This window comes from Elaeis guineensis, chromosome 2 (assembly GCF_000442705.2).
Source record: "Elaeis guineensis isolate ETL-2024a chromosome 2, EG11, whole genome shotgun sequence".
Taxonomy (NCBI): Eukaryota; Viridiplantae; Streptophyta; class Magnoliopsida; order Arecales; family Arecaceae; genus Elaeis; species Elaeis guineensis.
Window position 1 is genome coordinate 48285528 of NC_025994.2, and position 13337 is coordinate 48298864.

Consider the following 13337-nt stretch of genomic DNA (forward strand, 5'->3'; position numbering starts at 1 on the left):
GTCTCTACACTCCTTGATTAGAGGACAGTCAATCCATATAGCACATAATGACCTATACTTGATAAAATGTTATCATCCTAGTAATAACATATCATTTGATCATGAATAAGTTTAAGAACTACATGATAAATCTTTCTTTATCAATTAAAAATAGTTCTAAAGACTATCATAACACAAGAGTTCAATAAAGAAGATGCATAATTTATGATGAAAAAATATCAAATAACTTTTATTAATTAATAATTCATAGATAATTTATAAATAGCACAATCATTTACAAATAGATGATTGGCTTTAGCACATATTTTCCAACAATAACCTAAGATCTGCTCGGAGTAGCCCCTTGACGATGTCGCCTATCATTCTCCCAAGTCTCCCATCTCATATCCGATCCATCTCTACCTGGAGCTCCACCACGCACTGGGTTCCTACCAGCATCATCCATCATAGATGGCTCCTCCTTGTATAAGAAAGCATCGATCAACCCTTCACGATTGTCTCCATCTTGATTGCATTTGTCTTCTCCATTTTCTTTAATCTTGTTCACCACCACTATAATTTGGACTTTGGTACCACCTGGCTCTGATACCACTTTTGGATAGGATCCGGTGGCACTCATTGCAGTAGAAAAAAAATATATATATATATAATAATCATACAATCAAATATGTGGATCAATCCAAAGCTTACCTCCATGGGACATGCAAGCTTCATTTATAAGAAAGAACAAATATAAAAGGATATACACTCTCAACTCTCAAACCCTCTCTCTCAACCTAGAAGCACTCATCCATACAATGCTCTTAAAGTAATCCCAAGAAGATCCTCTCACAAACTTACCGTCTTAGGATCCTCGACACCCTTGGATGCTCTCTGTGATACTCTCAGCTGCTACATCATGCCCCAGCCTCTATCCCTAGGCCACTCCCACCATTTCAGGACACTCCCGATTGCTTAATGCCCCTAGCGCTTCCTGAGACCCATCCTGATCTCCCTGAGACACCCTTGGCATTGCTCTAATGCTCTACCGTGATGCCCTGATGCTCCTTGATCTCCACAGGCCGTCGGACCTATTTTATAGCCACAAAATCTAGTCCAAATCGAAGTCCTACCTTCAACAAGAGTCAGCAACTCTTTTCAACCATTGGATCTTCACCGCTCACATTCGTAGCCCTTAGATCATGCAAAATAGCGCTCCTGGCTGCCCAATCATGCCCATGCAAGCCTCCCAGCCATCGGATCACATCCGCGTGCCTTCCTGGCTGCTGGATCACACCAAACACTCCCATAAGCCACGATATTTGGGAAATAGACTGGGCCAGTCCATGGATAGCTCATAAATCGTGAGAAACGGGCGTGAAATGCCCTAAACCATGTGTGAAATGCGCTGTCAGTCCACACGTTCAAGAGCCACAATATTTGGAAAATAGATTGGGCCAATCCATGGATAGCTCATAAAGCATGAGAAATGGACGTGAAATGCCCTAAGTCGTGCATCAACCGTGCTGTCGGTCCACGACAGATGCATGGACCATGAAATCTCATGCAGTCCATCATGGATTGCTTTACACTGCGGGCCTGTGCCCACACCTGGGCTATGCTACTGCAAGCCTTACGCGCCCATGGGCCAGCCTATGGGCCCCGCTGGTCCACGTGCTATTAGTCTCATGTGCCACGTGCTTCCAGCTACTTGCGATGTGCTCTTCGAGCTGGACTTCTCTGTCTTGAATTTTTCTCCTGCTATGGGTTGAATTCGAAGCATCAAATTCCAACAGACAAGGCCTATAAAGAATTTGGAGGGATGGGAAATATTAACATTCTAAGGCAAATATTAACAATCTCTATATTCTAATTTACATTATTCAAATACTAGATTTCAATATTTTAATTTGACTGGCTTTCTTAAGCATTCATAAATTATTGCTATTAGAATTATTCTGTCACTTTTTTTGCTTTATACAATAGAGGCTGACTACTAGCATTATTTTATTTACAGGTTTCTTGTTTCTGTTCTAAAAGAAATAGAGAGTCGTAATAGATCTTAAATTCTATTTGTAGATCTATTTAAACCCTCATAAATCAAGTTCTTTATAATCCATTTAGTACATCATAGTGCCAAGAAAACTTTGACCCTTAAACCCGAAAAGTTTAATGGCCATGGGTTCTTTAGATTGCAGGAACAACTTGAGGCCTGGTTAATCATACTTAGCCTAATCACTGCTATTGGAAAAAGACCACCATATGATGTGTCATCTTCCTCGTCTAGACCAAGATCCTCTTCCAGATCATCTGATTCCTCAGACACCTTAAGAATGGATAAGTCGTCTGAAGAAATTGAGTTTCATTGTAGGTTTAGGATTCTAAGTTGTCTATTAGGTGACCTATATGAAATCTATAGAAAATATAAAATCGCTAAAAAACTATGGATTGCCCTAAAAGATGCCTATAGTAAAGACAATGAGAGGGCCATGAGATTTACCATTAATGACTTTAGCAATTTTAGAATGGTATATAATATCCCTATAAATGATCAAATCCATCATTTCCAAGATTTGGTACAAAAAATTCATAGAGGGGGCTTGAAATTAGATGAAAACTATCAAGTCTCTTTCTAATTGACAAGCTCCCACCATCATGGACTAATGTTGGACATAATCTTATAAGAACCCAAGGCAAACTTACCCTTGACTCAATGATTCAAGCCATTAGAATAGAAGACCAATATTGAATTGGAGAATTAAAGAAAAACCAAATGAAAGCCAAAATAAACCTAACCGAATCTCATAACCTAGAACAAAACCCTAAGGGTCAAAACCATTATGGCTTGAACCAGACCTTTAAATCCAAGAATTTTAAAACTAAGGGTAAGGAAAAAAAGAGAAGATTCCAAAACCAGCCTAAACCTAATTCTCAAACCATAGGATTCAAGAAACCTATTGATGGGAGGTTCTACTTTGTTTGTAGTCGAGACAATCATCTTGCACATCAATGCTTCTGTCAGAAAAAAAAAAAGATTGTGATCAAGAAGAAGAAGAATCAACCTCAATCCCAACCTATGGTCAATATGCTAGAAGGTGAACCATCCACATTTAGGTCTGTATCCTTTACCCCATTGGTTAATTTTATCTATAAAACCACTGATTGGTGGTTAGACTTTGGTGCCAATATCCATGTTTGTACTGATAGAGCATTCTTTTTCTCTTATTAAGACTCAAGTAGAGGAAGTGTGATCATAGAAAATGGAACAGCTGTCAATATTTTGGGCATAGAAAATGTCAATCTAGATTTATCTCAGAAAAAAGTATTATCCTTCGAGACATGCAGCATATTCCTAATATCAAAAGAAACCTCATCAGTAGGTCCTTATTAGTACAAATAGGATATAAAATTATATTAGAGTCCAATAAAATTATAATTTCTAATGATGATGTATTTATTGGTAAAGGATTTGCATCTGAGAGATTATTCAAATTCAATATAATTTCTCCTTCAATCAATAAAAATTCTTTTGATCCTTCTCAATCTATTGTGTTAAATTCTAGATCTTGTTATGTTTGGCATGGTAGATAGATCATGTGAATTTTAAATCCATTCAAAAGATGTTCCATCTTAATTTTATTCCAAAATTCAAGATTAATCATAAATCCTAGTGTGAAATCTATGCTCAATCTAAACAAACTAGGAAACTTTCAAATCCACCCCTCAAAGAAATTCTCAACTCCTCGAATTAATTCATAGTAATGTTTGTGACCCTTGTAGAAATCCAAACCATGGAGATAGTCATTATTTTGTAACCCTTATAGATGACTTTTTCAAATATTGTTATTCCTATCTCCTAAAGATCAAGGATGAAGTATTCAATAAGTTTAAGATTTTCTGAGCTAAGGTTGAAAACTTAATCGAAAAGAAGATTAAAATCCTAAGGTCTAATCATGGAGGAAAGTACACTTCAAGTGAATTTACTATATTTTGTAAAGAACATGATGTAATTCATAAAGTTACTGCTTCTTATTCTCCTCAATCTAATGGTATAGCTGAATGAAAGAACAGAACTCTATTGGACATGGTTAACGCTATTATCATAAGTTCTGATGTTCCAAAAAACTTGTGGAAAGAAGCTCTTTTGTCCTCTACTTTCATTTTTAATAGAATTCCATCAAAAGATAAAGAAAAGACTCTTTATGAGTATTGAAAGGGACATGCACTAAAGTTGAGTTACTTTCGAGTCTGGGGATGCTTAGCTAAAATTATTGTTCCTGAATCTAAAAGACATAAGATTGGTCCTAAAACTGTTGATTCCATCTTTGTTGGTTATTCTCTTGATAGTAATATCTATCATTTTCTTGTTATTTAATCTGATTTTATTGGCATATCCACTAATACCATAATCGAATCTAGAGATGCAAGCTTCTTTGAAAATGTATTTCCTTTCAAGAATCGAATCTCTAGATCCATCTCTGATTATAACTCTTGTTCCTTACCAGTTCATCATCAATCTCTAGTCTTCCAATCCCTAATGATCCTACTTCAAACTAGTCCAAAAGGAGCAAAAGGGTTAGGATTGAAAAGAACCTAGATGAAGGTTTCTTTATCTTCTTGGTTGAGGATACACCTACCTCATATCAGGAAGCTATGAGATTTTCTGATACTCTATTAAGAAAGAAGGCATCAATAGTAAGATCAAATCAATTATTGGTAATAATACTTAGATTCTCACTGATTTACCTCCAGAACCAAACCATTACGTCATAAGTGGATCTTTAAACAGAAACTTAGGGTTGACGGATCAGTGAAAAAGTACAAGGTTTTGGACCAAAAGCAAATGTTAATTTCTTTAATACTTATGCACCTATTACTAGCATACTACTATCCGTATCCTTCTTGCTCTCGCTTCCATCCATAATCTTTTTGTGCATCAAATGGATGTGAAGACTGCCTTTCTTCATGAAAATCTTGATGAAAAAATCTATATGACTCAACTTGAAGACTTCATAGTGCCTGGTCAAGAGCATAAAGTGTACAAACTTATTAGATTCTTATATGGATTAAAGCAAGCACCTAAACAATGACATGAGAAGTTAGATAGTATCATTCTTTCTTATGGCTTCCAAATCAATGAATCTGACAATTATCTCTATCATAAAAGATTTGGTGATCAATATATTCTTCTTTATCTTTATATTGATGATATCTTGATTCTATCTTCTAATCTTAATTTAGTTAATGATGTCAAAAATTTCTTTCCCATCAATTTGATATAAAAGATCTAGGTGAAGCTGATCTAATTCTAGGCATGAAGATCATTCGATTCTCTGATTCTATATCTCTATCTCTATGATACCCACTTATTAATTGATAAATTAGGCTTCTCTAATTATTCTCTTGTTTCTACACCTTATGATCCTTCTATTCGACTTGTAAAGAACTCTGATAAATTTGTAAATCAAGAAAGATATGCTCAAATCATTAAATCTCTTATGTATCTCTCAAATCATACTAGATCTGATATTGCTCATGCTGTTTCTAGACTTAGCCACTATACTAGTAATTCTAATAGAATTCATTAGATTGCTCTTGAAAAAGTCTTTAGATATCTTAAAAGTACTACTTTATATTGTTTTAGATTTGTTGGCTATCCAGCTATATTGGAAGGGTACAGTGATGTCAACTAGATTTCTAATTCATCTTATGTGAAATCTACCTTTGGCTATATATTTCTTCTTGATGATATTGTTGTTTCTTAGAAATCTATCAAACAAACTATTCTAACAAAAAGTATAATGAAATTTAAATTTATAGCTCTTGACTCTACCTGCTCTGAAGCCGAATGGCTTAAAAATCTTTTATCTGAAATTCTTTTAATTTCATCTCCTATTCCTTCTATCTCAATTTATTATGACTCTAGAGCTGCAATAGACTTTTACAAAAAAATATTTATAAATTCAAAAATTAGCAGGCATATAAAGATGAGACAAAAGTCTGTAAGAAAGCAAGAAACCTATTATGACATTATTTCTTTATCTTATGTGAAAATTGATAATAATCTTACTGATTGCCTTACTAAAAGCCTAAATTGGACTAAGATTCTAAAATCATCAAGGGGGATAGGACAGCCTATAATAGACCTTCCAGCAGTTAGAACCCAATCTCTATGATAGGAGAACTCTTGGAGGTTCAATGTGGCAATAACAAGCTGATTGGTTAGCTAAGGAACATATATTTTTATATATATATAGGAGTCTTCACTCTATCCTATTCCTATAGTAATCAGTGCTTCTATGTAGATGTTGAAGAAGAGCATAGCTCTAAATAAATTTTCAAAAGATATTTTCCTCAAGATGTGACTTTACACACATCTCTAAAAGGCTCATCTATATGAAAACTTTCTTATATATATAGAACTCTTGGAAGTTCAATGTGGCAATAACAAACCGATTAATTAATCAAAAAATATATATTTATATATATATATATATATAAGAATCTTCACTCTACCCCATCTCTATGATGATCTGTACTTTTATATAGATGTTAAAGAAGAACATAACTTTGAATGAATTTTCAAGAGATATTCTTCTCGAAATGTGACTCTACACATATTTCTAGAAAGCTTACCTATATAAAAGCTTCCGTATCGACCGCGACTAAAAATATGAATAAACTTTAGATATTCTCACAAACTATAAGATACTTGCGCACAGCCAATATTACACAACCCCACGATAAATCTTTGTATACTGTGTGACAGTTAAAGCCTGAAACAAAAAAAAATAATTCAAGATCTAATTCACTTCGATTCATTTAGATAAAAACTATCTATATTAAATAAAATTAAAAAACTTCACCTGTTGCATAATATAAATACTCAACCGGCTAAGCTTCCAAATATACCACACACATCATATCTGCCAGTTTTTGAATAGGACAATTTCATATGGTTATCTGGGTCTCCCATTCTATCTTGTACCCTCAGATTTGTCGTTGACTTGCTCAAATGTAAATACATGCATTAACATCTAACGTAACATACCATGAGCTTAATAAAGTGTTTGACGGGTGCTTTCCCATCTTTTGCTCAAATAAAGAATCATCAAAACAATAAGGCTATGACTGAATGCAAAATGACAATCAACCCAGGGGCAATCTGGGTGAGTGAATGGAGTACTACGTCTGTAAAATCTAAAAGCATTGATTGGCTGAAACGTGTGCTATTCATCTGCCATATGAACATCCCTGAACAATCATACATGAGAATACAAAGATTTTCCACTGCAACATTTACACTGTTAAAATCCGTTTGATGTTCCCTAACTGGAACAACACAAGCTTAAATTGGTTTGAGATACATCACAAACAAATGACAGCATAAATGTTTAGTTCATCGAATCACAAAACCATGTCTACGTCTTTCTTGTGGGCTAAGCCTCCCCTTTTTTCAAACTTACTTCACGACAATGTCACCACCATTTGCTGAACAAGCTTCGGTCTGTGTGAAATTAGTTGTGAATGGTAAACTAGTGGGTTGGCACAGAAGCTCAACAAGGTGAAGGGTCCAGAACAGCATAAACTTTCAAGTGTACTTGGAAAAGTGTTTCTTTCCGTTGCTTGTTTAACCCTGCAAACATTAAATGAAACAAAAACCCTAAGATCAGTTGAGACATGAACTTTGGATCCACTAATAGAATAGAATGAGACATGCCTGTTGGCTCATCAGAATTTCAATGGCAACACTAGGATCTCCATCAGCAGCAGCAAGGGCGACTTCGGCCTGGGTCTGTAGCAACAAGGAACCCATCTCAGATGTTAGCACTCTAAAAGAAATTTGATGCTCATTTTATACCAAAACAACATCCCAAACTTGCAAAGACACATAATGCTTTTATCAGTAAATAAAAGACTGCAACAAAAACTACTATCAGAATAGAAGACATTTGTCATTAAATGGTAAGTTAGGCTTTATGTATCAGAAGGGGTCAAAACTTCATCAAGTAAAGCGGTATGCAATCTGTTTTAACAATACAGAGAAATCTAAAATGAAGCTGATCCCCACTATTGCTAAATTCTAGTGTTTCTTGGGTTCTTACAACAATAGTGTTCTCTTCACTATCAAGAGCCTTTGTTTCATTATGCTTTGGCATAAAAAAGTCTTTTGGTTCATTCTTTGCAAGAAACATTTGAGCCCTAACGTGAGCCTTGTCTAATCTTTTTAAAGAAATTCTGCTCAGTCTTTCCTTCTCGATTAAAATACAATTGTATAATTTACTTTTCAAATGTTATGTTCTAAATTGATATATGTATTTGACAAATTTTGTGCTAAATGACTCAATGGCGTAGAAATTATGATAATTTGAAACCCGATAAAGGAACCAACTGGCAAATGTAACTTCAAAAATCCATCTCCACTATGCTTACTGTACTTTCAGAAAATGATATTGCCATGGCAGCATTACATAAAAAGGTGAGAGAAACCACAGATAACATGTTAATGATTATTCATACTAGAATAAAAGAGGAAATCAAGATCAATGCAGGAACCTTCTCAAAACCCATTGTTACTAGTTTCTTGAGCTCTTCTTCAAAGTTATCTACACCCTGTAAAAGAATGTGCTAAATAAAGGTCACAAATGACAGAAAACAAAAGCAAAATAAAATGTTGACTATCTGAACTACAAGTCAAGGGATCCAACCTGATTTTGCGCAGCTAATACAGCAATGCTCTCGCTTTCTCCAGACAAATGCCTAAAATCACAAAATTGTAGAAATGATAAGCATATATCATCCGTACACAACAATATTTTATTGAAAGCATTTACCAGATGCAAGTAGCCAATGGATATAAGAAATGCTATTTTAGACCATATAGTAATAAGTATGACATGCATTTCAAAACAAAAATGGGTTAAAGCAAAAGGGCATATATGCAAACAAACCAAAAAATAAAGAACAAACCATTTCTAAAAAGGAAAATTTGAGAACTTTAAACTTGTATAATGTGATGTGGAAATATATTTTTATTATTTAAACATATTTTAGGCATCGAACAAGCATTGATGACCACCTATCACCGAGTCAGAATAACCTTATCATAACCAGTAAGATGACAAAACCAAACTAAAATTAAATTCATTTAAAAACAGCCCTAACAAGCGAAAAAGTAGGTTGAACCATCAAGTCAATGAACTATGAACACACTCACAGAATTATAATTAAAATTACATTATGTATTGACAGAAACCAACACAGATAAACTTTGATCATCCAATTAATTTAGCAGTCTTATTTCTTAATTAGCATTTGCCATTGCATGTCATCCAAAAGAGTTGCAGAAAACATATGTGAACTTCCAAATTCAATGTTCAATGTGACCAAAAAAGACATGGTCAAATGAGTTCCTACCATCAAAATTCCATGTTCATTAGTCATAAAAAGTTCCATGATTTTGCCAAATAATAGTGTATCCTAATATATAAAATAAACCAAATTTTGTAGTATTTTAACATTTGATTAACTGATACTCTCTCTAATGCTTCATATTGGCCAGTAGTCCTGTTCCTCACTATCTTTATCTGACAGTTGAGCATCATCATAATCCCAATCATCTTCAAGCTCATCTCAACTATGCACCTTTCCAACCTCATTAACGTTATCCTGTCATCTTTTCAATGTCCAACTAATACAAAAGAATCAGCCAATATTGTTGATATACATTTTCTTTCCTAGGCCCTAAATTCCAACATTTTGTAAAAAACAATTGATGTTGAAACAGCTTCTGTGAATTTTCTTTCTTATCACAATGGCTGTTAATAGGCATATTAATGTATAGACGATCAGGGTTGACTAAATCTAGAATATCATACAGTTTAAACTTTAAAGTTTATTTCAGACAAAAAGAATTGTGAAAATATGAAAATAAATTCAGATGATCAAGGAAAATCAGTGTAGGGAACAGTCATATGCTCCCAAGGATATTCGTCCACAATGTGCGGTTATTTCTCAAGTCCAAATAGAGAATATAAAAGTCAGAGACAGGCAGATGCAGATAGGATTCATTATTCATCAGGTGGCTGCCTACCTACCTATGTGGTCCTGCATTGGTGATTGGGCAACCCAACCACCAAGGAGACTGGTGCTTTCCAGGTGTTCAAGCAAGGTGACCACACAAGTGCCCAGGTTGGCTACCAGGCAGGTCCTAGGCCACCTAAGGGCAGCCTTTGTCTTAAGCAGGAATCTTGTTCATTGTTTTATTTAAGGCATTAATTTTTTTAAATTGATTTTCCCTTCAACAAAAAAGTTTCACGACAGAGAGAGAAATTATCCATTAATAATATGTTTGCATGGATACTATCAGTGTCATCTAGGTGCCCAGTCTAATGATAAGCTGCCCAGACAGACTGCTAAACAAAGATAATGCGCCCGAGGCTATCCTGCTCGATGTGGCTGTCTTGGCAACTTTTGTAAGTTTTCTTCCCATTTTCAAGTTGTCTATTTTGCATCATGTTAGTCATGCAGTACAATTTGTATTTTATGGTTAATATGGTAAGATTCTTAAAAACTTAAATCAAATACGGCTCAAGTGTTGGATTTCAGAATGATGGTATTAAAAAGTATCAATGACTTAAGCTTTGGTAAGTGGATTGAAATATACTGTGTTCTAGCTAAATTGGCATATGTCTTGGTTTCCTTTGTTAAGCAGAACAAATATTTGATGGATGCGAACATAAGTATGAACCGCATGTACACTTGCCTTACCCTCCATTTGATATCCGAGGTTCTGTGCTTGGTGGTGCTGTTTCTAAGGGATGATCTGGAGCAGAATTATCTAAGAGTCTAGCCTGCAAGCTTATATCAGAATCAGCTGTAGTAGCTGATTGACTTCGTGCAGAGCCAAGAGTCCTTCCCCTCCCAGGAAATCTGGGGTCTTGTGCTGGCTACAATATAAAGTAATAATGGCATCTGAGAAGCATGAATCTAGTTTCAATGTTTAATGAAGAAAATTTAGCAGCAAAGAAATATAAGTAGAAAGATTCTAGATATGTGGTAACAGCACCAATTTACAGTGAAATCCAAAGAACAAGGCATGCACAGTCTAATTCAAGAGTGTAGCCTGCAGGTTCTCATAACCATCTGCAGAGTTCATTAATTTCAACCAGAACATAGAACCCTTCCTCTCCAAGGTATTCGGGGTCCAGGGCTGACACCAAGTTACATAATAAGTACCAATACAGATTGAAAGCAAAGGCATAATCACAAACTTAACTTAAACATTCAATAAAGCAAGGATAATGACTAATGTGTAGCAGAAACAGATCTGGAGAAAAAGATAGTATGATGAGAGTGCAAAATTGCATAAACAATAAAAGGACTTTCCACACAGAACAATTTCTTGAGTGTGTGGATTAACTTGAAAACCAATTCGTTCAATGTTCCATATGGGTTCATGACTTTTTCTTCTTATAGCCAATATAGACAACAGACCAAGTAGCATACAGCAGAAGGCTAGTGCAACAGCAAGCATTCACATGCTCTATCCTACCATATCTGGCCGATAGATCTCCCAGCTGTCAAACGAACTAGCTGTTCATGAGCAGCTTGTGTTCAGCTCAAATGAGCTTGTGTGATTAGTAAATGAACTGAACATGAGTCAAATATTCGAGCTTGCAAGTCAAATAAGATGAACATGAGCTGAGCATACATCACTTATATTCAGATCGGTCTCAAAATTAATATATGAATATACAATACAAATATATATTACATAATACATAAACATTTTCCACAAATATTTTTTGTTTTTAAGTTACAAAGATGAATGATGAATAAAAAATTTGCCACCAAAAAATTATAGGGCTCACTGCCAATGTTGACTTGGGAATTTAGAAGATCAAATGAGTTGGTAACAAATCAGTTGCTATAGATATATTAAAAAAAGACACCATAGGAAGTGTTGAAGCAAAAATCCGCCGGCGTCGGAGAAACTGAAATCGAGGAAGTCGTGGTCGCCGCCGGAACCTGCAAAGAAAATCTAAACCGAAGTTGGGGTGCTCTGGCAAGACCCTCCGACGCTCAAGTCAGTTCTCTGCCTCAACAAGAATGGAGTGCTCGAACGAAAATTTTAGCAGGATTTTTAGATAGAGATTAGAGCTTAGAGAATAACATATCTGGGGGTCTCCTTTTTATAGGCGTAGGGCGTAACAGATTGACAGCGACGTCTGTAACCGCCTGGTGGTGGGCCATTCGGGGCCATGAGTTTGTTACGGAGAGTAGTGGAGTGGAGTCGTGGCCATCGCCGTGGCATGCCACGTGGAGCCTGTTGTGGAGAGTGGAGTGATGTCCATTGTCATGACTTGCCAAAGCATGATGGAGCCGCGTGGGATCCGTTATAGGAAGTAGAGCAGAGTCGCGGCCATTACTGTGGCCTGTCAGAGAGTCCAGGCCTATCGGCTGAAGCTCGGTTGGGGTGTCTGGTGGAGAGGGGTAGCTCTCCGTCTGAGAGGAGCTCGGATGTTGCTGGCGAGCTTTCTACCGTTGGGTGCCTTGGGCGCTAATACTGCAGGCGAAGGTCATCTGCTGTAGAAGCTCGGTCAGGGGCTTTCTGTGGACGAAGTTCAATTTCACACAGAATCCGGTAGAAGGTCGACCGGCAGTGGATGTCGGATGGCGCTGGAGAGGTTCACCCACTGGAGGGGTTCGGCTGCTGGAGCCCATGCGTCGTAGGAGTTCGTCCGGAATCTGTCCGCTACAGAAGTTCGGTCGGAGTCTGGTTCCCGTAGAAGTTCGGATGGGGATCATTTGTTGAGGAAGCTCGACCGAAGCCTGCCTGCAATAGAAGTCCGGAAGTAATTCGTTCACAAGGGAAGCTCGGATGGAGGCTTACAATAGAAATCCGACGTGGACCGCTCGTAGTAGAAATTTGAAGTAGACCGCTTGTAGTAGTAGCTCTGAGTAGATCGCTTGTAGTGGGGGCTCGGAGTCCGGCCCTTGTAAGAATTCGGATGAGGTCTACCTGCAATAGGAGCTCAGGACTGAAGTCCGGCTCCCATAGGAGCTCGAACGAAGTCTACCTGCAGTAGGAGTTCGGGGAAGAAGTCCGGCTCCCATAGGAGCCCGGATGAAACCCAGAAGGCGGTCGACCGCCGTAGAAACTTGGATGGAGCCCGTCCGTCGTGGAGATCTGCTGTTGGGAAAGTTCGGCCACTGACGAACTGACGTAGTTCTGGAAGAAATTCGGATTGGAGTCGATCGAATCCTATCGGAAAAGATCCGAAAGGGGTCCGGAGAACGGTTGACCCTTGTAGGAGATCGACCGATGGTAGAATCCAGAGAGCACTTGGAGCAGC

At 36.8% G+C, this 13337-nt stretch overlaps 1 protein-coding gene across 2 annotated transcripts in view; it reads right to left on the minus strand.

Annotated features, from left to right (window-relative positions):
* Positions 1-7169: 7169 nt before the first annotated feature.
* The window catches only part of LOC105035534 (rhomboid-like protein 15), a 43318-nt gene continuing 37150 nt past the window's right edge, over positions 7170-13337 (minus strand). The window contains exons 9-13 of one of the 2 annotated variants that reach the window (XM_010911117.3): positions 10750-10928; positions 8688-8739; positions 8536-8592; positions 7700-7774; positions 7170-7615 (exon numbers count right to left, since the gene is read on the minus strand). In XM_010911117.3, coding sequence (XP_010909419.1) covers positions 7610-7615; positions 7700-7774; positions 8536-8592; positions 8688-8739; positions 10750-10928 — 369 coding nt within the window. In that variant the 3' untranslated portion in view covers positions 7170-7609. Of the gene's footprint in view, positions 7616-7699; positions 7775-8529; positions 8593-8687; positions 8740-10744; positions 10929-13337 lie in introns of those variants that run through there. The other variant, XR_003799331.2, reaches the window with a different exon arrangement.